We start from the raw sequence: 25,904 nt of genomic DNA, 5'->3' as shown, positions 1-25,904 counted from the left end.
TTGAGGACTTGATATCCTATTATCAGTTCCACGGGCCTTCCATTTATTCAATGAAAAGAGAAAATGCTTACTTAGTAGTAGATCAACACAGTCATATGTCAGAAAGTTTGTTGTGTTCTTGGGTCATGTCAGAAGAAACTGCAGATGGATTTAGTAGTCTATGCTGCTTACACATCACAACAACCCTTGCAGACTCATTGATGGAATGACACTGGAGGAGGCTACAAAGTATAATTGGACTAGCATCCTGAAGTCCTCCCCTTAACAAATCAATTGAATTATTTTGAGATTCCCTAGGCAAAAGTAAACCTTTTACAAAAGACTGAATTGAAAGGGTGAGAGAACAAATGTTCTATAAACTGATCATAGCTTGTAATAGCATTAGGGTGTGAATGTTTCTAAAAAAATTATGCCTATGCATAAAGAAACAAAAGGTATTTAAACTGAGTTTGCCAAAAGCGCTGCTTTCATTTTCTTATCAGAGCAATGTGCTGTATAAGAAATGTAATTAATGTACCAACGTTACTGGTAAAGCTTAAACATACTAGAGAGTTGCACACATGTTATTTCTGTAGGCCAAGCACATTACATGCACCAGAAGTTCCTTGCATCCATCCGTTTCCCCTGCCCTCCCCACAGCATGCCTGTGTGCCACAATCCATTTCAGAAATTCCCTGCACTCTCCCTCCTTCCCACCAGGGCTCCCATTTGCTCCATGCCAGGGGCTTCGTGTGCCCTCATGCCAAGGTCCCCCCTCCCCCGAGCACCATGTTACCCAAACATAAGTTCTTGTGTGCACAGTGCTATGTCAGTGGGAGCACTTCTCCCACCGACATAGCTTCTGCTGCTTGCGGAGGTCATAGGTGATGCGCAGGGGAGGCATGCGGGGTCAAGTGACCCCCAGATTTCTGTTTGGCCTGCCCAGGGAGGATGGGGGGGGGGGGGAAGAGGAGCTTCATTCTTTTCCTGCTGCACATGCCCCCTGGCACGTTTGGCTCCTGTCCGTGGCAGCCGGGCCCAGGTGGGAAGTGGAAAGTGTGTGAGACCAAGCCGTTTCTCATGCTGGCGTAAGGTGGCTGCCCTGGGTCACTGCTTTGTGCAACGTGGCAGCTGCCTGCAAGAACACGTCTGGGGAGATGGCGGAGGCCCGCTCCCTTCATTCCACGTCTAGGCTTATCTGCTGGGTACAGAGGCCGAGCAAGCCAGAGTCCCCCTTTCCCACCGGCATGTTTCCAACTCACTCGACCCCTGTCCCAGGCATGGGCAGAGAGTGGAGGAGGTGGGTAGGGGCCGGCCCTTCCTGGGCCCAGTGGCACATGCTCCCTGCTCTTGTGGCCCCACCCACTGGAGCTGGTGGGATTGGATGTCCTGGCTCAGGGAAAAGGGGCTGGAAGTTCCCTAGAGGCGACGGGGGGGGGGGGGCGTCACGTGTCTCCCCCCCTTTACATTATCGTCCCCAGTATCAGTCATCTATGGCGGAGATGGGTTTTTTTATGCCAATGGGAGAGCTCTCTACCGTCAGCATAAAGCATCTTCACCAGACGCATTGCAGTGGCGCAGCTATATCGGTACATCTGTGCCACTGTCACGCTATACGGATAGACATGGCTCAAGGAGTCAGCCTGGGCAGAACTGAGATGCGGGTGGTGTTACAATGGAAAGTGTTAATGGCTGTCATCAAGTAGTTCTTTGATTTGTAGACAAGTACGGAGGTGCTTAAAGCTGCTAGGTCTGCAACCAGATGTCAGGGGCAACGTGTTATTCTCCCGAGCCCCTATTTTCCCCCTTTCGATTTTCACCAAAATCAATAGAGCTCTGCCCACTGATGCCTAGAACGTTCCCTGATATTTTGGAATTGATTGCATGTGACATCCAAAAGTTATTGTGTTGCATCCAAAGAGCGAGACCATCAAGCTGAGTAGTAAGACCTCACAAGCTCGGTCAGTGACGTTTCCTACTGCTTTCAGTGTTTAGTACAACCCTGCTGGGTGAATGAAGTCAGTCTTGGTAAAAAGATTATGTGGGGGCAGAAGAGTAAAAGTTGCATGAAAACTGTTTCAAATTCAAATTGAGTTAGTACATTTCATTACTATGTCTTGTGTGCTTGACAGATGCAATCAACAAATATCCACCGGTAGAGCTCAGGAGAAGTTGTATGAGAAGCACCTTTCGGACACCAGTATATGCAGTAAGGGGCCCAACATTTCTGTGAGTCCAGATACTGATTTTATGATGACTTGTTACACATGGGCAAATTGATGAGAACACCTAGAATTTCTCGTTGGTAGGGATTCTAATCAAAGGCCTTGAACCTGCAAACCATATGAGCTTCACTTCACGCATGTGAGTGGCTGCACTGGGACCTTAGTGTTAGGCAGTAATTTCATTTTCTGCCATCAAAGGCATCAGCCAAACATGCCACTTGAAAAAAAAATTGAAAGAACTGCAGCAAAGGTTTAAAAACGTATCATTAAAACCAGATGCAAAATTCCCTTTCTGCTTGGCCTGCAGAGCTCACCTGCCCCAACTCCAGTGAAGGATTGTTTTGGGGCTGTATATTGTTTCATATCTTTGGGCTTGTCCACATGAATGTTTCATTTGCAGCAGGCTGTGGTCTAAATCTACCCAGCACTAGCCTGCTGCGCACCATCGCTGTGGACCCTGCCGCTGCAGGCTTTGATCTACTAGCTGAGTGAATTCGTGAACTGTTCGCGTGCAGCAGCAGGGATCCACGTGGATGCTTACTGCATGGCAGGGTAGATTCAGACCCCAGCTTGCTGCAAATGGTGAAGACAAGCCCTTATTGAAATCTGAACACCTCTCTACATGAGATGTTTAATTAAGACTTGAACATAAGGGAAAGGGGGAAAATTGAAATAGAGAAAGTTAGCCAATACCAGCTTTTTTCGAGTCCTCCTGCCAGGCCAAAATGTTTCTTATTCTTTTATCCCCAGTGATGTCATAGAGGAGGTTAGATCAGGAGATGATGCCATACCTGATACTGACTATGCTACTTCTGAGCATTCAACAAGAATGTTCCAGGATGTTGTAAGAGATGGTCCTTTAAACACCAGTTCACATCACATCTGGGAAACTACAGACATGATGGAGAATGTCACCACATCACATGGAGTTGAGTCTGATGTAAGTGGAAAGGAAGGGGGATGTCTGCACAAACCTCACTGAGCAGAATGGACAATTTAACCTTTAGAACCCTAGGGAGGACTTCACACGTCCTTAGACTATTCAGCTGAGGGAGAGGAGCCAAATATACCAGCTCTTATCTGTCTCCTCTTCCTGCCATCAACCTAACCTCTTTCCTGCCCTCTGTAGACTCTCTGATTCAGCACCAGCGTGCCAGAGAGGGAGTCCCTACACAAACAAGCAGGCAGAGTTTCCTGTTGCCACTCATTTCTTCTGTCAGCTGGCCTCCAAGCACAGAGCTATTTCATGGCTCCTGGCCCAGTCTAAGCTACCTGCAGCTACACATGATCCTCTCCATCGCCCTCCGGTGGCTATTGTGCAAGATGAGGTGGGGCAGGGCTGGTAGACATGGGACAGGCTGTTGGGTGGTTCCCTTAACTCCAGTGCTTAGCACTTACATAGGGCATTTCAGCTGCAGATCTAAAATGCTCTACAGGAGCAAAGACTGTTAGCTCCAATTAATGGAGGAGGAAACAAAAGCCAAAGAGGCTAAGGCCATTTTCAAACTTGGTTGCGTTAGGCACATAAATAAGCGACCTAATGTTCAGAGGTACTAAGCAGCCACTGCTCTGATTGAAATGTTTCTGAAATATTTTTGTTTCCTTTATGGCTCCTGCATGCCTTTGAAAATAGCTGTAGAGATTTCTCTGTAGCACAGCATCAGATACTGTTGTGATGGGGATTTAATGGGTGCTAATTTGCAACTGCAACTATACTATGTACCACAACTTCTTGTTCTTATTAGTTTTATACACACTTTTGATATGTAACGCTTGTTCACATCACCTCCCCTCTACCTCCATGATGGATACAGTCTATTAGTTTTCTTCGCAGGGGGTGGGGGGAAAAAATGCTATCCTTAATTCCACATTTCTGCCAACTGCAGAAGCAGTGTACATAGTTTGGGGGCATGGTTGAGCTCAGGCTGAGGGAGAAGTGAGAGTACAATAGAGCTATTGCATCTTCTACTCTTCCCAGCAGAGCAAAGACTGGCTCTGTAAGCTGCCTAGAGATTTCTTCCCTTCCTGGCCCTTTTGGTAAGATACCATAGCACTTGCTCAGGCAGTGGCAGGGAGCCAAGCTTTAGCCAGCAGTCATGGTCTTGAAACGATATACTCTACCTTAATACAACACTTATAGGAAAGAGAAAAAAGCAATGGTACTGAAAACAAGTCTTTTTAATCCTCTTTATGGACAATATTATCATAAAGCAAAGTAATTTTTTGTTTGTTTGTTTTACAGATGGCTGGAACTGAAGAGTTTTAAAGAATGAAGTGGTTAAATGTGACATGGGGCCGAAAAAATTACCTATGCTGCATGGTTCTGACCTGAAAAAATACTGTCAGTTAATCCCATTCCCATCACTGCCTCCTACAATGGTTCATTGGTGGAAATCAGGGAAAACATGGGGCCATGTTCTGTCAGACATAGAATTTTATTTCTTTTAAAAATGGGAAGACAAACTGTATCTATCCACGTGGTCCTCTATAGTACTGAATGTGCACAACTTCCACTGATTTTAGTGGGAGGTGAGGGCACTTGCCAATTTACAGGGTCAGGCCGTTGAACTGTCTAGGCTCCAGTTCAGTTGGGCTTTGTTGGAGTTGACTGGCAAGAACTGACACATGAATGTGTGCAACACTTTACTCTTCCACTGACTAAACTGCAGCGTGAGTTCATTTCAATGAAACTTTACTTTCCATACTCCTTTTACAGGTGTATTCGTCACTGGTGTGCTTTTCCAGACAAAGTAACTATGCAACTGATGACTGAATTACTTCATTTAGACCAAGGGGAGCTCTAAAAGAACAAAAGTAAAGTCTTCCTGTGAGAGAACAGCATGCATCCTGCCTTAAAAAAAGTCCTAAGCATAGGACTTGTCAAAAATGTTCCAATGTAAGAGTTTTCCATCAGAAACTGCTGATTCCATGGAATAGACACAATGCCGTCAAAAGTTTTGATGGAAACCAAGCAGACTGGCTGCTGGGGGGGCTGGCCAGGATGCCAGCCTAGAAGTTTTCAAAAATATCTATTCGTGTGGATTTCCACTTCCTTGTTCTGATCTGGAACAAAAAAAAATTTGGAATTGCATGTTTCATGGGACACAACTTCCAGTTCTTGTACAGCTCTACTTGAGTCTTTATAGCTACATGGACCCTATTCAATTTTAGTCTCAATATAAAAATGGAATTTAGTTTCATATGCCATAATATAACAAGTTTGACCTTTGTGATTTCAAAGGGTCACAAAAAACTACTGCAACATCCAGGTTTATTATACATTTATAAAGCTTCATTTCAGTGTTAGTACACTGAGATGTGTAAAAGTAGACACCGTACATATAAAGTAGCTCATTGAATTTTAACTGTGAAGCTAAGTATCTTGCGTGGGTATGAAGCCCATCAGAATACCCTTCCCACATTACTGTACAGTTGTTATAGTTACTGAAAGTTAATTGGAGTAAACTCTTGAACCTACAATTATGCTGTATCCATTGAAGAGAAGAGATAGTGGTTAAATGTTTTTTTTTCCCTGTGTATCTTTATTCCCAAAAGGAAAGCTAAATTTTAACTAAAACTACTAAAGTCCCTGGAGAAATAAACCACTGGTTTCAATGGGATCAGAGGCTTTGGATATCAGTGCACTCTGAGGAACAAAGGTCCATTTCTCAAAGTCTTATGACCAGACACAGGTGACTCTTCACAGTAATAACTATGCCTGATAGTAATTGTTCAAAGCTTCAGATCCCGCATTCTTTCAAACAGAAATGTTCACAATTTAGATCAGTTTCTGGTCTAGTTTAGCACAAAAAAACATTTTACATTTGTCTGACTTTTAAAAAGACAGCTGAGAGTTATACTTTTGTAGGAAAAAACATAGCTAGACCAACATTTGAAATTCCAAAGAGGTGCTACAGGGAGAGAGAGCGTGCGCGCATGTGTGTGTGCACACGCACAACAGCAGCATAAAATCAGGAACTGAAAAGGGAATTGCTGAAATGTCAGTGTTGTCAGGTTAGAAGTGAGCCAAAATTCAGATCCCCGACAAATAGCACTGTTGAAGTCAACAAGACTTCAGAGGAGTATGAGGCACATAATTTGACCCTATAGTTGTTTTACATATTACAAAATACTATGCACTATTTCATTGCATAAAATTGTTCAGAGCTCCTTAGTGGGTTCACACATCTAGTTTTGAAGTTTCCATGCTTGCCTCAGGTTTTTTTTTAAATGTATCTGTAACCTCTAATCAGTGAAAGACATTCAAAAACTGTAGGAGGACAGTTGTGAAATGTACCTTCTGTTACTATGTAGGCATCATACTGAGCTTTTTATTGCATGTTATGCAACATGTCATAGTATCAATTAAACTATTTACCTGAAGCTTCAGAGGGTGTCTTGTTTCATGTGATCATAATAGCTAAAAATAATGCACAGTGTGACTCCCCATCAAACCTTTAAGAACAAGACAAAATCATAGTAAGAGCGCCTTGTTCCTTCACAAGTCATTACTCACATTCAAGAGACTAAATTGCCAGCTTGGGATATAACTAAATACAATTGCTGTATACAGGCAGCAGGCAGTTTTATCGTTTGTGCAAGAAAAAGAAGGGTATAATAGAATAAAACATTATGCATCACTCATTCTGTGGCTTGTGTGTTCATTACAGCAGAAGAGAGTCGAGGAGTAGCAAGAAGTGCTTAAAAAGTATTTTTTCCCCCTGAACAATACCATTGGGGCTTTCAAAATTATCTTTTATATAACATGTTCAAATAAATATGATGATATTTGCCTGCAAGTATGACACAGTAAAGCAGAAACCCAACAAGTTTCAAGCTTCAGCACACCATAGACATAAAGGGACAAAACATATTAGATACAAAACTACTATACAAATAAGCTCAAATGGAGTTTATTCTCTGCTATTAACTACATTTATCAGAGTATTCATGGACATTAGTGCAACAAATTCTTTCACCCTCTTCTCAGATTCAATATAAAAAAGTCAGGCTTCATAAATACTGTCTATGTAGGAGTCAGCAGCTTTCATTACATTTATCATTTGCAGCATGAGATTTCATAAACTATTTTCTTATAGGTTCTTAAAGAATAGTATGGTTAAACACAATTTCTTCATGAACTGCTTCTGCTTGTTACTTTCAGAAAGTGCTACAGAGACCAAGCAGCTGTAATAAAATAACTGAAAGGGCCTTTAAACAAACTTATAATAATCATCATAACTGAGTTATGGTCACCTTCATATTCTTCAAAGTCAGTATAATACTATTCTTTATTACAAATATTTACATACTATATATTAGTGCAATTTTTACTTCCACACTTTAACAATTCCATCTCTTGATGCAGTTACTATAAACCCTTGAGTAGTCTGGAAAGTAGCAACATCTGTGATGATATCATGGTGTCCAACTGGTAGAGACTCTGGTCCCCGACGAGGGGTCTCATCTGTAGGTCCCATCTTCTGCTTGTTTTGAATTTCCTGGGTGAGAGTGGAAGTATTAAAACAAAGGAAGTCTCCAAAGTTACATAAATCTAAAAGATGAAGTTTCATACTCTGGCAAACTAGAAAGACCACTTAAGTTGCCTTTTGCCAGAAGTTCTCCTCCTATTACTGGAAACGGGAAGGGGAGGGGGAAGATCCCCCCTCCTTCACAATCTAGTTTCTTGACCCTGTACTGAAGTCACAATTCTGAATTTGTAATTAAGGAAACAACATGGGGGTCCCCAATTCAATATTACAACTTCAGTAAAGGAAAAGCTCATAAGAGAAAATGTTCACTTAGTCATCCTCATGGAAAAATCCAATCGAATTTTATAGAGCAAATTAGCAGGGATATAATTTCTGTTAAACTTTATAGAAAGGATATTTTCAAGTTCTACATATTTTTATAGTAATCTCTATAGAATCCAACTGGTTTTGTCCTCATTGTATAGGACTTTCCCTTATGGAAAAATTATCTCAACATTGGCATAAAGGGATGAAATTCTACAAAACATTTGGCAACTGATTTTACATATTAAGGAAATATGTAAAAATGCCTCCTTAATAGAAGTCTCAAATAGCATTTAGTCAGTTAAATAATCAATACATAACATTACAAAGCAATATTTAAGACAGTAAAGCCATTAGTGCAAGAGGTCACTTGGGACACATTGATAGCAGCAGAATTCTGACATTAAAACATTCCTGTACTTTTCTGATGTTGTTTAAGGTGTGCTCCAACTGTTTTTAATTATCCCATAAGGAACATAAGAGCTACATCAGTAAATAATGTACTTACAGCATTGCATAAATAACTTGTGTACTCAACTTCTAACTGCAGGACAAATTCCACACTAACTGGGTAACAGGCTATAGTGGAAATGCATCAGTGACCAGCAAATCAAAATATTAAATGTTAAATGTCTCAGCTTCAGGGTCACAAAAATCATCCCAAGATATTAGGCTTCCCCACTATCAGTTGGAATTGTTTGTCAAAAGCGACTACTTTGTTTTTAAATATTACTCTATTCCAATCCACTTTTCATCATTAATGCCTTTAAAATGTAAGAGAGACTGAAATCCTCTAGAGAAAAGGTAAGGCACAGACACCAACCATCATACCAGTGTACTTGAACTCTGGCCTGGAGGGGCCATAAAAGAAGAAAACCAAAAACAGAACAGGATACCTGAACCACCTCTGTGCCTTCAATTATCTTCCTATAGTAGGATACAGATGGGCAATTAGCACTTCCTGCAACAATGTACGATCTCTCTGGGTAAGCCATTTCCCAAAACCTAAAAGAGGAAAAAACAAACAAATAAAACCAAAACACATACAATCCAAAAACCCAAACAAACATGGTAATAAATGCTTAACTCTGATTTTCCATATTTATAGCTTATAACTTTCATTCAGTGTTTCTGTAAAGTCTGGGCTAACTGAATTTTACCATAGAGGCAAGAAGGCTCTTACACAATTGTATTGAAGTCTAAGCGAGATAATATCACATTTGCTCACTGTACATCAATAATTGTACTACTTCTTCCAGCACAACATATTTACAAGCACTTTATAAAAGGTGAGTATTATCTCAGTTTTGCAGATGAGAAAAGTGAGATGCGGGAGGTTAAAAACACTGGCCTAATATAACAGGCAGCAGCAATGATGAATACAGAGAGTACAGATCACTTGACTCTGTTAAAAAAAGTTAGCATTCGATATGCACAAACTTCTAATGAAGCAAATTGCAAGAAGTAAAAGCACTACTACTAAAACATAACCTAGTAGTGCAAGGTTCGATTTTTTAAAACCCATCACATCTTTAAAGAGATTCCTCAGACTATTTTTACCTTATTTTCATGTCTGAACCTGCTGTCAGTAATATGGGATTTCCATCTGCAGGACTACAGTATATTCCATGAACACTGTGAGGTGAAGGCTAATGGGGGAAAATGCAAACATATTACTATTTCCAAAAACATTCTTGTACTAAATCACTAATTTATGTTGCCATGCTTCACAAAACAAGAGAGGCGTTCTATACAATAGTGACTCAAATACAGACAGGCAACTTCTTTGTCAAAAGTTGATTTTATTTCATGTCAAATGCCAAGAGTGGTGCTTTGGTGTCTTGGTAAATGGTCAAATCCCCCCACACACACACACACGAGAGAGAGAGAGAGAGAGAGAGAGAAAGAAAGAAAAAGAAAGAAAGAAAAGTAAAAGCCATTTTTCTTTTTGTGCTTCTTCATAAAGCAATGCAAGAGACTAACTCCTCCTAGCACTTTCAAGAAGAGATGACAAAAAATTCTCTGACAAATCCATAGAGACATTCCAAGCTAAGTCAAATTAGAGAGACTAATTCTCTCTAACAAAATTGGGTAAAATATAAGTTGAAAAGCACAGGGATACACACTTAAAGCCTTTATGTCCTGGCAGTACCAAGATTACAGGAACAAACACGACAGACTGCCAGTTAACTAAATCACAAAAGTCCCAGTTATGAAAAGCTATCACCACACAGGAGGAACAAGGGAATGAGGTAATATCTTTTATTGGACCTCCTTGTTGCGCCAATATGCTGGGACCAACAAAGCTACAACACTACTTGAAATATCATTACACTGGGGTATTTAAGATCACAACAGTGAAGTGAATTTAAAATTTCTATTCAGGGTAGATAGGTCACTCAAACAGGTACAGAATATAGTGCAGATCTGAATTTTTAACTTGTATTAAAAAGAGGGGTTTAGTGATAGTTTTTGCTTGAATGGTTTTGTTTCATTTTGTTTTCTCTTTTCCATTGTTAGATATGGAGGTGCCTCTGCCTAATGAGCAACAGTGAAAAAAGGATGTACATACTGCTCCATATACAGGTATATTTTCCTTATTTAATACTAATTACTGAACACAGTGGTGGGTTTACGCTGTAAAGGGAATGTGCCATAGAACGGAGGCACTGTGATCCCAGGAACAACATGTAAAGGTCATTACTTTATGAACAGACCCAAACACATACTATGAATGCTATTTTGTGAAAGATCTTTACAGTCAACGTCACAGCGCTTGGTTTGTTTTGTGTGACCAAGTATACCAGTGAGTGTGTTAAATATCATTATCTCCTCCTCTATGACAGTGAAAGCTGGAAGGGTAAACAGGGCAACATTCCCTACCTCGAACTATGTGGTCCAATTCCCTGCTGCCAGGTCACTTCACAAACCCACCACACAAAGGGGCCCAACCCCAGCTATTGAATCTAAAATGTTTAATAAAGGAAGAAATATCTGCAACCTTTCCAAAAAAATCCACACAACCAAAATCAGTTAATTCCCTGCAGCCCACAGTTGCCTGATATTATATCTTTCATTTCTGTAGGATCCTAGACTTTTTTTGGAAAGTTGATTTCATTTTGACAGCAAAACATGATTAAGTTGCCCAAGATGGGCACATGCTGAGAAACCAGTGAAACAAAGAGCAGGAACTAAACGTACAGGCAAAAATACTGAAGAGCAGTTTGGAGGCTGAGGAGACTCTAAAGAAAACTATAAAGCACAGTAATGGGAAAAGAAAAAGGAAGCCAGACCTGTAATTCTGAAAGAGGAGGTGCACTGCTGGCCCACAAAGTGAAGCGCCTATCTCCGGTTTCCATATCCCACATAGAGACTTCGTTATTGCCTTGAACAGCTACAGGAAAGACATTGCCAACACAGTTACAACTAAACCAGATGGCTTGGTTTTCCATTGACAGAGGCTGTGTGCACACAACACATCTGGCCTGCTCTCCTTAGGGAACATGTTAGCTCACTCTACTAGTAAGTTCTGAACATATTTTGTTGTTTTCATCTGTACAGTGGTGGCTCCACTACGGTTAAAAAGGACCCTAAACTGCACTTTAAGGTAATTTAGATAGTTTTGTTTGAAATGTCCATTATTTCCAATATCCTCTTGAAAACATATAACCTGATCATTTCCTTCCTGGGAACCTCTGCCCCCAGTCTGTGAATGGTAAACGGTGGTTGGCCGGCACAGGTATGGGAAGCAGTTCAGCGCTGCAGCATGGAACTCAGAGCACACCCTTCCCTTCCACATGCCAGGTGAATTCACCTAAGTCTACAGAAATTCTTATGGACTATAATGGGCCTGATCCAGCAAAGCACACACACACATGCTTAACTTGAAGCATGTCAGTACCTCTGTTTAACTTCAAGGGCTCTACTCCCATAGACCCCTTGCTGGATCCCAGAGTCCAACAGGATGGAATTTAGCGATTTATGTAATCCCCAGCAGGGGAGGACTTGCACTGTTTGTGCATGTTTCACACATGTGAAAGGCTTTTCAAAGAGATGTTTAGAATCCAGATGACATCACCAATTAAAATTAAATAGGTGAAATTTGAGGAGTAAATTTAAACTCTGAACCCCAAATTTAAAAATATTTTAATTTGCACTGGGTGAAAGAACTTTTATATTTTATTCTTACTATACAGCAACTTTGAATGCTCAATTACTGCACAATATTTTAATCATAAAAAAAATCGCATTACAGGAATGGGCTGCTGACTCCATTTCTTAAAATATTTGCAACATTACTGTAGAGTATTACAATGCTGCGTGTATAAGACTAAAACAGCTGCATGTGTGTGAGATAAGACTCTTGGGAGATTTTCAAAGGCACAAATGAGTCGGGTTCAATGGGACTTGGACATTGAACTAACCTTCGTACCTCTGAAAATCAACTTCTGACCCCAGTGAAGCTAACAGCAAAACTCCCACGGGCTTTAATAGGGTCAGGATTTCACCTCCTCTCTTTTAAGCAAAATCCTCCTAAGCACCAAGATGTGGCAGGCAGGGTGCTGGGCTGGTAATCTCTTGTGAGTTGTGATATCCACAAACACTAAAACTCTAAGGATTGTAGTTGTCATAAGGGGATAACACTGTACCTTCCCCCTCCCAAGTCATTATAAGGCACAAAGGCAGAATTTAACCATGACCCTCACCGGCTGAGCAGAAACAAGTCTGCAGAATCAAGAATTCAGTGCACCAGAAAATGAAGAACAAGCCTTAATCACAATCTTTAGCAATAATATGGTAAGTAAGATATCTGTTTTACCTGCAATTACCCATGACTGAGAGAGAGGATGCATAAGCAGGCGTCTGATACGAGCCCTGGAAGGATGGGAATGGCTGGAGATGGGTAACTGAAACCTCATGTCCCAGCATGCCATGGTACCATTGCTTGTACCTGGTGAGAGACAGAATTATTCGTTGTCAGAGGAACTGTTGTACCAGTTTTTTATCTATATCGTTTCATTCTGTTCCTAAGGTAAAGGGACTGCAGTCTTGATTAAGTATACAATAGAACACCTATTGCAAAGAAATATGTTCTTTAAAAGCTGTCTTTCCCCTTTTGAAGGCAAGTACATCTGGATCCACTATAAAACATGCACTCTATAAGGGACAGCTTTAATTACATGGTTATTTTAAAGGAACTTCACTAAGTTGAACCAATAAAATGAGAATGAATAATAATTAAGCTTACCAATACATAGCCAGCACTGGTGTATGTCCACAGCAAATGAGGTTATCAGACCTAGCCTCAAATCATGTTTTAATGTCCAAGCATTGCTAGTGGATCGCAGGTCCCATCCAACTAGGGAACCATTCACAGTGGCATAAGCCAGCACTGACTGCGCTCCCGAATTGAAGTGATGCATATCTACCACACACCCATCATCCTTCTGGTCTAACAACCTGGATAAATAAAGCAAAATAGAAACAAGACAGATATTATCCCTCTAAATGTTTCTTTAACACTCCCCCAGACTGAAGATGCTTTACTGCCACTCTCATTGTCATGTTTTCATTCACGCTGCCTCCTGACCCTTCTTCAATTAACATTTTCCCTGTTCCTCCTCCAAATTCACCTCTCCTGCAAGGCCTACATATCTTAAACAGGCAAATAAAATGTTGTCAGCACCTCTTTAAAATACAGAACTACAGAACTGACTTCAGGGTCACCCAGCATGTCTGATATTTGTCCAGATTGCAAGGACAGGAACTGTACATGCCTTTTTTTCTTGTACAGTATTATTACAGTGCTGACAGCAGCACTGATAGTCATCTAGAGCGTATGGAAATAAGCACCTTTTTCATGCAGAGATGCAATATACACAAGGAGAAAAATTAATCTCTAGTTTATAAAAGATGGAACATTGACCACATTTGGATTATTTTATTTACTAAATTAATCCCAATTCAGAGGTTGACATTTGAGACACAACCTTGAGTTTACATATCAGACAAAATACTACATCCAAACAGTGACTTTTTAAACTGGCCTTCTAGAATTTAAGAGATGCAACCTAATGTGGAACTTGTAGTCATACCTCATCTAAGGATCAGAAATAAAAGAATCATAAATAATATGAAGCAATACTAAATATTTAAGAAAACATATTCTCTCATATGGCAGAGATGTAGTAAAGGCCAAAATCACCTCCCACCCTTCTACAGTTTACACACCCATCTATTCATCCCTTCACCTAAGTAAAAGCCTGGAAGAATCATATGAAGGTCTGCAGCACAACCACATGGCATATATTTGCAAACATGATGTAAAACTTTAAAAACAGTAATACTTTGCATTTTAATGCCTTCCGTGAGGACCTCAAACAACTTTATGAGAAAAGTAAATGTCATTCCCACTTTGCACAGAGGAAAAGAGGAATAGAAAGTTTGGTGAATAACTCAAGATCAAAAGCATGTCAGTGACAGAGCTGGGTATATAACCCATCTCTCCCACCTTTCTCCTGTGCTTTAACCATTGAACTGTGCATCCTTTCAAGCACTCTTTACTTAAGTGGGAGGGAATAACTGTTAAGTGCATGCTAGTATTTATAGTACATGAATTCTTCACTATGAAACAGACACTGTTGACATGTACCTGCTTTGTATTGGATGAATTTTGGGAGATTTAGGAAGCTTTGATGCTTCAATCCCAAGAAGCTGGATCGCACCGTTATCTGAAGCTACTGCCAAGTAGTGTGAGCCTTGGCAAAAAGTGAGTGTCTTGACACATCCTCCAATCCGAGAATATGTCAAAATTGATCTAAATGGGGGGGGGGGGGGAGGGGAGAAAGAGAGATAGGAAACAGTTTCAAGTGGTGGCACAGTGTCTTAGCAGGCTCAAACAACAAATTAATATAATTTCACCTCCCCCACCACCTTAAAACAACAACTCTGCATTAAGACAATATTCAGGTTGTACAGTTAAGTGCTCCAAAATCAGGAAATGTCAATGTTTGAGTTGCCTGTCCAACATTAATTCTCCCCCTTTGTGATATATATTATGATACAGTCTTCAATTTGACAATCATTCTGTGCTAGAGACACAGTATAACAAAATCCTACAATCTTACATACATATCTGTAACTTTTTACCAATATATTTATGCATCTATGAACACACACTTTAATTATCACAATGGTCCAGTGCACCTTTACTGCCTTTATTTATTTATTGTATTAATGAGACTTCCCTGTAAGGTATGCATTTCAATAAATTATGTACCATATATTTTCTCTTCAACTCACAGTACAAACTTCCTGAAATGCATGTCAGGGAATGAGGCAGTTAACTATGAAGCTAATTTAGCTGTAAATGTAGGTGATCTTAAGATATTACCAGTATATATTTTACCTATACATCAGAAGGATTTGCAATTACTTTGCCTATGTAATATTCTCCCTGTGGTTTCATTCGATAGAAAAGAACAAAGATTCCTAGAAAATGAAGCATAAAATGTTATAGTTGCATGTTTACAGGTAGACTGTTCCATTTGAACATTTAAGATCTTCAGTATACTGCAGGAGTGGTTCAAGCTTTACTCCAAGGGTATAGTTTTATCTCTTTGGTAAAAAAGAGAATTTACATATTCCTAGGAATTGTAACTTACCTGGTTGTAGTGGTTTTTCCTTCCATTTTTTGGCTGTTCCAGATTTTCACTGTGCCATCATTAGAGCATGTGGCAAAAATGGAATGCTCATCTGAGACTCGAATGCGGTTCACTGCAGACTTGTGTTCATGAAGGTGAGCAACTAACAGCCCTTTAGGACGCCATCCTATGGAAACAGCAATTGTTTTGGGGGGTTGATTTCCTAACGCAAAGGAAATATGAAGATTCCCACCTCCATCCAAGTGATAAATTGTCATGTGTTGCAGGCACATACAACACTAAAAACATACCAGGCAGACTGCACATCAAAATAGCAGATTTAGATACTGTTTACTGGTGCCAAAGAGCATGTTTTTAGGAGACCCAAAAGCAATAGCAGCATTATTTTATTTATTTATTTGTACACACATTCAAATATATAGTCATTGGGACTGGTCTACGATGCTGGACCCAAAGGATTCTAGTGGGGGATTCCATACAAGAGAGGCCCATAGCTGGGGTTTAAAAGATACCATGGATCAACAACTTCTTCTCTCAAACCACCCCCCCCCCCCCTTAATTCATGGGTGCCATGTTTAAGACCCGTGTATGATTATGAGCTTTCAGATCTCTGGGATTTAAATTGAGGCTACTCCATTGGCATTTAGAACAGCAGCAGTGTGGAGTGTTGCTCTCACCATTGTCATTATTTGGCACAATGGAGTAGAGGAAATGGCAGCAACTTCTGACAAGGCTCTTAAACTGCTCTGTTGAGAGCCTGCTATAAATAAAGCAAGTGAAATACTCCCAAGCACACGGGGGAGGGGCTGCCTAGCAAGGAAGCAAAGAGACAAAACCCAGCAGCTTACATGCAACTAACTCTGTTACCTGTTACCTCTGCTTACAGGTTGCTGCCAGCAGGAAGCTTGCAGAAGTGATAACTGACTGTTAGAACCAGCAGCGTAAAGCATATTTAAAAGGGACTAACCTGACCCTATTTCTATCAGAGGGCTGTGCTTAATCCATCTTTCCTGCCACTGATATTAGAAACTGCAATGCCCTCTTGCTTCCAGTCATGTGTGGGCTGGGTTCCTGCTGCTGCGACTTAGCAGAGTGGTGCATTGGTAGAATTGCTCCCCTTATCATTGCTACAACCTAACTAGAGTGATTTACTTTTGCTTTATAGCAGGCATCTAGCCTAGTAACTGGAAGCATTATTGTCAGCAACAGCAGCTCTGTGTGAGTCTATTGCTATCTCCTCCTGCCCAATGTGTCATTACTAGCCCCTTTCAAATGTGGCTAGCAATCATGAAGTGAGAGGAGGTTCCATAAAAACTGAAAAGTTGATCTAAAAACTAAAGTTGGACTTTTAAAAACAAAAAACAGATTCAGAGTTATTGCTTATAAGTTTTTGCAATATGCCAAATTGCAGGGGAAGGGTGTAATTAGAACACCCCCAGATTCTAAAATGAAGAAAATCTACCAGAGTTTGGAGGATTGGAAGGGAGAAGGGGAGTATTTTCTTTCAGAGATGTGACCTATGCATTAAATAATGTTGCACAGACCAGACAAAGCAGAGGAATATTATACAGTTATTGACCCACAACTGTTATAAGTTCCAGAGGGGTAGTCATGTTAGTCTGTATACAACAAAGACAATGAGTCCTGTAGCACCTTAAAGACTAAGCTGCAGGCATAAGCTTTCAGATGCATCTGATGAAGAGGGTTGCAACCCACGAAAGCTTATGCCCGCAGGAATTTATTAGTCTTTAAAGTGCTACAGGACTCTCTCTGGTTTTACAACTGTTCGCCAATTGGCAGTGGGGATCTGATTTGCGTAACTATATTATTCCTCAATAACTATACATTATTCAAATTACAATACTGCAATTGGTAACCATCTTCAGAATATCATAAAACATATAGGATGTATAACATGGCCAAGTAAATGTAGCCTGAACAACCTTAACTTCTGGGACTAACTGCTTTAAGACTATTTGATCTTGCTACCTTCATGTTGCATTTTAACTAGGTTTTCTGAATTATTTATATATTTGATAAAAACGCATGACAACTCTTCTAAAGCCATCTGAAACCCAGTAAAATCCTTCAAAAAAACAGAAAAAAAATCATCAGAGGTTCAATGCAAGCACTCTTTTCCCGAATGAATGCTATTATTTACACAATGAATTTCTTCTTCTCAAAAAGAGCTAACCAAAAGTATCTGGATCAACCTCTTACACATTTTTGTTTCAAGGAAAGTTTCTAGGAACATTTAACAACAAACTGAGGTTAATAAGGTACAAGATATGGCAAATGTCAAGAGTCAGACATTCATTTGACACGTGAACATTTTTTGGTGCTCCTGATCACTCTGAGACGAAGAGCTCAGCTGTGTACAGGGATGAATTATGCATTTCACAGGTCATACAATTCTCTTCAAAAGGATATACGGCTGCACAGACAATACTTCTCTCAAAGGAGGAATCACTTTCTATATCAGTCAAGATCACCAAGATTTAAATACCATTTGGTGGCTCATTTTTGGTGAAATACTGTTGTCCATTGTTCTGACATTGGCATTGCTATATAAAATGGTAGCTGCAGACATTAAATCCTTTACTTACAAGGCACAAGAGGAAAAAACTCAAAATACACCTACCCAAACGTGAGTAATTGTTGTGCTCCATTGTTTAGCTTTCTGAAGACTTAAAACATGAAAGCATTCCAAAAGTAGAATGAAATTGTTAAATTACATAGTAAACTCTTTGGGGCAAGGACTGTACCTTTCTATGCATTTATACACTGCCTAAAACAATGGAGCCCTGATCTGGATTGGGGCCTTTGGTCATTAAACACTATGCAAGTAAATAAAGTGTTACTGCTAATATGGCCATTGTGAGACTAGCAAGCTCAGGAAGGCTACTTATTTTATAAATTCAAAGCCAATGGGTCACAGTTTCCCCAGCAAAGAGGTTACCACCATGTTTTGAAACATCACATTTTGTACTGTGGATCTCACCACAGCACAGAGTCTAACTTGAGACAAAACTAACATTTTAGTAGTTCCAAGATGGTGCTGAACTGTACATTTAGAAATTAAAATGATCATTTTATTCGCTGAATCAGTGTCAATCAATGTCCATATAGACGATGTCTTTTAAAAATAAAAATCAGATGCAGCAATAAAACAAACTGCCTCCTCAGGACAGATAGCCTCACTTAAAATGTTAAACTGACCCTGTCTCCATGTTAAAGGTGACCTGAAAAGTTTGCTGATCAGAGTTCAATCTCTTTCCAAGCAACGGCTACTGGCAAATCTACTACATTGATAGGCAACTGCATTCCCTGCACGGCTTGAAGTTTTAGCAAGGTCATCTGTGATTGCAAGAGAACAACTGATGATCAGGTCTTGGCAAGTAGGTGAAGAAATTGAATGTGTAGACATGAAAATTAAAAATGCTTATTTAAAATCAGTGATGTTTCCCTTTTTTTAAATTTTAAAATTTTTAAATTCTGTTTTGACAGTGAAAATATTAAGAGGGAACCAGTCCAGATCAACTTCTTCTTAAATCTGAGGATTTGCTAACCCAGTAGTTTCCTGTGTTCCTGGCATTTCAAATTTTCCCTTATGGTGAATGTAATTTGATCCAAGAGGTTTTACCTCTGGTCTAATAACACCCTGGTCTTATTCTTTACCTGTCGGAGGTGGTTTGCTCTCCCATTCAGCATTCTCCATCATCTGTTTGGCCATTCTTTCTGCATTGCACTGTTCTCGCTTCTGCTGGACTAACTGCTGAAGTTCAGTTTTGCAAGTAGTGATGCGTAACTGGTACGTGGAAAGTGAAGCTGTACTGCCTAAAACCTGTATGGTTGGTTTTCTGGTTTGAACAATTGTTCCATCAGTTGCCTGTATGACATAAACAATTAAAAATACATTTTCATAGCTAAATCAGTCATGTGATTAGCATGTTACACTGAAGAGAGCATAAAAGAGTCATTTATCCTTTAATCTGTTAGTGATGAGTAAGGATACAAAATCAAAACTAAGAATTCAATATTTGTACAAATGATCAACTTCAATGTGGATATACAATTCACCACAAGCCAGACAGCAACCACGTTAATTGAAAGGGTTGATGTTCAAAAGCCATAGAGACTGGACTCAATGTCTTGTTTGCATAACAGCTTTAAATACAAATTACTATTCAAAACACAACACACAATAGTCTATTCACTTTACACATTTTCGTGAAGAAAATTTTTACTGATATTCCCTAAAGCAACTGTTGTAGGAGCAGTTACTGCTTTATTAACGCATACAAAATGAGAAATTAGAGAACAGTTATTTGTTTACATAAAACCAAAAATGTTGACAAACTCCCATCCTGGTTCTAGAATTAATACTGAAGTCAAAGATAGATATTAACGCTCTAACCCTGCCAGATGATCCATCCATCCCACACCAATTTTGGAAATGTTACAAAGACTTATGCTCCAAAATACAAATCAATAATCAATCTCTAATTGAGGGGTGGGAAAAACTTTTTCCCTATTAACAGGTTATTCCATTCATGTTTACTGCAGGGTTTCTTGCACCTTCCTCTGTACAGGATACTATACTGTAGATGGACCAATGCTCTGATCTGGTATGGTAACTCCAGTGTTCTACTGAAGTCATTGATAAAAGGCATCCACCCAGAGGGAGATTATAGGATCAGGGCCTCAACTCTTGAATTTTCAAAAGCTTTACTGCCAGCACAGCTTACGCAATGCATTGGTTAGTTCCCCAACACATCCCTTAGAGAAAGATATATATTCACTTGTAGGATCATGCTGCTCATAGACTAACCCTTATTTTTCCCCAATATTTTTTTTAAACTTGAAGCCCCAATATTCAATTGAACAAAAGAACAAATAAACATTACATAAAATGGTTAATAAACCCTTCTTTACACTGGTCCCAATACTGTATTCAGTGAGTAGTTATTAAAGTGTTTGATGCTATTTAAATATGTTAGATTAGATAAAAATGCAGAAGTGAGGTCTTCAGAAATACCTGTGGAGAGGATGACAAAGTGGCACAGATACCAGCAGCAGACTCCGAACGAAGAGGTTTTCCAGTCTGAATTGCTTCCTGATCAGTACTTTGGCCTTTAGGTATTGGCTGGGTGATGTTAGAAGGTTCCAAAGACCCAAACATACTTTTCCATTCTTCATTTACATTTGAATCTTGTTTTACATTTTTTCTAGCTATAAGAAACAGCCCAAAAAAGAAAAAGGAAGGATTAACATAAGGTTTAATTCATTGCAACAATCATTCAAATTGGTCATGACTTTGGCACTAAGTGTAACTATTTTACATGCAGATTTATTACAACATTACATTAATGAAAGAAAAAAAATGCACTGCTGGGTTATTTAAAATCAGCTTGTAGGGCTGTTTGAACAAAAGAGACAGCTTAGATACAAAAAACTGGAAAATTCCTATCTAGCATTAGAAGAGCTTTATTAAATAAACATAATATTCTGTTTACATATTTTTAATCCTAAAGCTGACCCATTCAGATAAAAAAATTCCCTGTGATTTGTATGAGTTAACATAGAAGAGATATAGGATCAGGCTATAAATAATGATGCTCTTCCTATGAAAGTTAATCCAGTATTGACAAAGGAGAGAGTCTAGTTTATCATATGACACTAGGCAGATTATTGCTGGCATCAAATACTGTCACCTTTCCATCAAGGCTGCAACCACTCGCTAATAGCTCAAGAATGCCGACTGTAATTAAGAAATTTATTTTGAAAATTCCTTTTTGGGTCACTTGAAACTAAAAAAAGAAATAGAAACCTGGGGCAGATTAAACCCAGATGAAGCTAATACATAAAGTCTAAGGGCAAGATGACTAATATTAACCAGTTTAAGGGAGATAATTTATTACAAGTATTGACACTGCATATTAACTTGTAAACCCACTCTACAGCTGATTCCACAGGATACAAAATTTTTGCATAGGTTTACACCCTCTAAAATACCTCAGACAAGTGTTCAAGATATTCAAAGTGAAAAAAACTGCTGTCCCAGTATAGGACAGCAGAGGGAGCAGGGGGAAGAAAAGTGAAAATAAGGTGTTCTGGGACACTGACAATCCCACCATTTATTTTTAATACAAGCACTACCAACAGCCCATCTCACTTCACACAACCTTCGACGACCTTTGGCCATTACTGCCCCAAATAGAGTTGTATGGAGTTAAATGTAGTTATTTAGATGTGAAAGACTTCACAGTCCATTACTAATCCAGTGGAACCAGCCTGTCCCCCAGTTTCTCCCATTTCAAGTGACACCCCTGCATAGTTAAGTTATGCTGGCTTTATTATTTACTATCACTACAAGTCCAGTGTTATTGCAAACAACTGTTTAAGCTGAATTACTCAGAATGTTTACTGAATATGTTCAAGATCTAACTGCCCAAATGTCCTGAAAATAAAATAAAAAGCAATAAAACATGAGAATATACAAACCACGTTTGTCATCAGGCTCTTGCTTTGTTTTAACAAGATCAACTTGTCTCCCAGTTATTCCCAAAGCTGTCAAGTCAATAACTCCTTTTTGACTATTGTCATGTAGGTGGCTCTGGTCCACTATATTGGCCTTGGCTTTATTTGATTTTAACATAAAGTCTTTTAGTGCTAGCAATTTGTCTTCTTCCTCCTCAGTCATCCCCTACAATAAAACACATGTAGACAATTTTAAAGATATGGAGATAGAGAAGTGGGATACATTACTGGTTCCTAAATGAAGGGAAAGAACTCAAGACAGATTTCTATCATTTCAAACACATTTGGGGGAAGTTGCTAAATTGTAAGGACGGTATTTTGCCATACACACATTCATCAGCAACATGAGCTTGGATAGGGAGAAAGGATAGAAAACTGCTAAAGTATGAAACTAGTAACAGATACATCTGGCTTGTTTGCCTAGTACTAGGGATTTGAAATCAGTGCACACTAGGAAAGAATTAACAGGCTGAGCCCTCCCCACAGTTTCCATCTCTGCAGATGGGAGGTTCTCAGGACCAGCCATTTCTGTAAGGAGGATTACAGTGCTCCATCATTAGCAAGTCTCCCCCATTATCTGCCTGGAGATTCAAGAAAAGAAAATGGGCTCAAGAGCCTATATCCCGCAGCTGAGAGGAAAGGGATTTTATGCTCCTTCACCATTCAGTACTTCACGGCCAGACTACTTTACCCCATGCCTTCTCTCTGGTCAGGTAGAGGAGCACGCCTCTGGGGTCTTGGAGAGATTGCAACCTTTGTAAAGCTCTCTCCCTCCTCCTCTTTCACATACAAGCCTCTAAATACCATAGCTCTCCCTTACCCTACCATGGTTCTCTCTTTTAATGGCACACTTTTTATAAAATGCCTCATTACTGTCTCAAGGCCCTTGTTCTGCAAACACAAGCTCCAAGATCAATGGGATTGCTCTGGTGAGTATTTTTTTGTACAATCAGGACCTTTGATTGTGAGCTCTTTGGGGCAGGGACTGTGTCTACCTGTGTGTTTGTACAGCATCTATCACAACAGGGCCTCAAGCCTAATTGGGACTCAGTACTACCGAAGTACAAATAAAAAATAATAAGCACTTGTGAAAGTAGTTTCTTCAGCAGCTGTGCTATGGCTGGGTCCTCAGGGGGAGGACAATCATGGAGAGTGCCATTCCTTTTCTTCTGTCGCATCTGAAGATGTCTGAAAAGGCTTGCGATGTCCTTTGATCTTAAAGCATAATCAAATATGGAACGGCTTACTGGCTCTTTAAGGACACTCAAGAGGACTATTTCTTTATCTATCTGCAATTCAGAAAAAGGGAATATTCAACAAGGAAAGCATCATATATATCTGTAGAAATACAAGACTAGCCCAACAGCTTTTGGCTATCAACTCACATTTTCAATAGTTCACCCTGTTGGAGGTGCAGTAACAAACATTTGGGCTACTTCGAGGAAAGAGAAGCATCATTCCCTGAAAATGCTAAAACCTTCAGAGGAAGAGATTTATTTTTAAGAACATGTTTTCAGATCTTCCTGATGGACTTGCTTTCAAAATAGTATGGTAAAAATCTTACCCTAGTATTTCCTTATCAATGCATACACCCATACTAAGCAAGAGAAGTTACATCTCAATCCTGCTGCTATTATTAAGGCAACTTGAAAATACATGGTAGGAGAGACCTCTTGCATGTTGGTCACACTATCCTGTCTTATGTCCATATAGCAGTCAGAAAGATAATTATGCTCAAATGTGTATTTAAACAATAAATAATGACTTGTGCACAAAGCATATTTGGGGATCAAAGATCAGTCAGGAGGAGCTGATGACATGAAACACAATGAAGAATCATTAAGTCTCAGAAAGTACTTAATACAGAATTTGTTATTGCTCTTAAACAGAAAACAACAAAACCACATGCCTATTGATGATTCAGTGTCAATTTGTATACATGAAGCATATCTAGAGAATTAAGGTCTCATACTCAATCAAAATTACTTCAAGCCTTAACATTCTATTCATTGTATACATGTTGTTATTGCTTGACCTTTCCTGTTTCAACAGCAGGTCATAATTCTCCTAGGAAGGACAGAAAAATACATTGATACACATGAAACAGAGGTCCTATTCTGGTTTAAGGCCTAGAATGCCAAAAGCTTAAATCTGACCAAAGATTATGAAGTCACTGTGTATGTATCACAGATGAGACATTCCAAAGAAATGTTTCTATTGGTCTTAGATTTTGTACAAACGTCTATTATTTGGATGAAGTTCTGAAGTGATATATTATCCTTTAAAAAGAAGGAGTGTCATGTTCACTACATTGTCATTCTATCAACATCCATTATAAGAGGTCAGAAAATTGAACTGCCCCTAAATGAAATCTGAAAACCACATTGAAGCTTTTAAAATTCTTAAACCAGACTCTACTGCACTAAGTTTATGAACATACAGTATGTATTCATGTCAGTATGTGAATAATTACCTGTATTATTGGCTGAGTGATAAAAGGATGGAGATAAGGCATTAGCTTGCAGTAGACATCAGCAATATTTAAGTGCTGTGCTACCACAGTGATAAATCCTACTGCACCATAACGTATCCAAAGGTTCGGATGGCATAGGAAGGGTGCTACAAAAAAAAAAAAATAATAATAATAATAATAATAAAATATATATCAAATCTATTGTTCGAATTGAAGAGACGGAACTGTCCTGTATTTGCCAGATTTCCCCTCCCCATGTTCAGTCCCTCCTTCACCAGAGTACCAAAGACTGCACAGATGGGACTTGAGGGAATCTTTTAATTGAAGTCAATGGACTTTAGAACAGGCACTTGGGCTAAAATCCTCAAAGGTATTTAGGCACCTAACTCCCATTGATTTCAACTTAGGTGCCTAAATAGATTTGAAGATCAAGGCCTATATCACTAAGGACCAACATCCTCTACTGGAAGAGCAGTGGTGACGGGCTCGAGAAGGGAGCCAGCTCCAAACTAATAGAGGGAAAATAAATGGAAAAGTTGGGGGAAATTCTGTATTCACTCTTAAAAATAAAATAGGGGAATCAACATCACAATCATTTGGGAAGTATGAGCTTCTGAGTCAGGTAATCTAGTCTCCTGAATGATAGCAGGGTAGACAGTCCTCTCTAAAGCTTCCCCAAATATTTCAAAGTTACAGCTTTGAACGTTTCTAATGATTGTTGAAATCTAACAATTATACATTCCAAATAATTCTATAATTTCCTTCGGCATCTTATTGCCTTGTATAATCAAATTTTTCCTAAATATTTCACATAAGGGTTCTTTGCTGTAGCCAATACGTGTTATTTCTTATTTAATTATCTCACATATCTGAAACCAACAGGTAAAGTTTCAGGCTGGTAAATTTATTTAAGCAGAAAGTGAGTTTAATTTTGGTGGCACTTTTTCTGGAAGTATTGATTAAAAACAGGAAGTCCTAATCCAAATTAATCTAGATTTTAATAGATATTTTATTCCTCAATATACATTTCAGATTATTTGTTCCATCAAAATAGTTATTTTAGAATTTTAAGCAACATGTTATTGCATTAGCAACAGCTTATTAAGAAGTTAGAAAAATAATTACCACCAGAACCTAAAGAAATTTGAGGTAGGGTCATATAATGGATAACTAAACTAACAGTGAAACTTTACGGAATTAAGATTTTCTGTACAAAAACAGATATTTT

At 39.1% G+C, this 25,904-nt stretch overlaps 2 protein-coding genes across 2 annotated transcripts in view; one reads left to right on the top strand and one right to left on the bottom strand.

Moving 5' to 3' along the window:
• Positions 1–5,266, top strand: part of LOC137162211 (collagen alpha-6(VI) chain-like) — a 97,134-nt gene extending 91,868 nt beyond the window's left edge. The window contains exons 37-39 of the mRNA XM_067561796.1: positions 2,112–2,208; positions 2,955–3,144; positions 4,447–5,266. Of these exons, the coding sequence (XP_067417897.1) occupies positions 2,112–2,208; positions 2,955–3,144; positions 4,447–4,470 (311 nt within the window). The 3' untranslated portion in view covers positions 4,471–5,266. The remainder of the gene's footprint in view (positions 1–2,111; positions 2,209–2,954; positions 3,145–4,446) is intronic.
• The window catches only part of PIK3R4 (phosphoinositide-3-kinase regulatory subunit 4), a 37,163-nt gene continuing 16,081 nt past the window's right edge, over positions 4,823–25,904 (bottom strand). The window contains exons 8-20 of the mRNA XM_067561795.1: positions 24,677–24,822; positions 23,289–23,492; positions 22,168–22,369; positions 20,702–20,895; positions 19,342–19,552; positions 15,664–15,829; positions 14,652–14,816; positions 13,248–13,459; positions 12,819–12,950; positions 11,293–11,393; positions 9,560–9,648; positions 8,896–9,004; positions 4,823–7,705 (exon numbers count right to left, since the gene is read on the bottom strand). Of these exons, the coding sequence (XP_067417896.1) occupies positions 7,535–7,705; positions 8,896–9,004; positions 9,560–9,648; positions 11,293–11,393; positions 12,819–12,950; positions 13,248–13,459; positions 14,652–14,816; positions 15,664–15,829; positions 19,342–19,552; positions 20,702–20,895; positions 22,168–22,369; positions 23,289–23,492; positions 24,677–24,822 (2,102 nt within the window). The 3' untranslated portion in view covers positions 4,823–7,534. The remainder of the gene's footprint in view (positions 7,706–8,895; positions 9,005–9,559; positions 9,649–11,292; positions 11,394–12,818; positions 12,951–13,247; positions 13,460–14,651; positions 14,817–15,663; positions 15,830–19,341; positions 19,553–20,701; positions 20,896–22,167; positions 22,370–23,288; positions 23,493–24,676; positions 24,823–25,904) is intronic.

This window comes from Emydura macquarii, unplaced genomic scaffold, assembly GCF_026122565.2.
Source record: "Emydura macquarii macquarii isolate MOO-44397 ecotype Brisbane River unplaced genomic scaffold, CSIRO-AGI_Emac_v2 contig_2422, whole genome shotgun sequence".
Classification (NCBI taxonomy): Eukaryota; Metazoa; Chordata; order Testudines; family Chelidae; genus Emydura; species Emydura macquarii.
The sequence above is the reverse complement of the archived record's forward strand: the minus strand, read 5'-3'. Positions and strand labels throughout refer to the sequence as shown.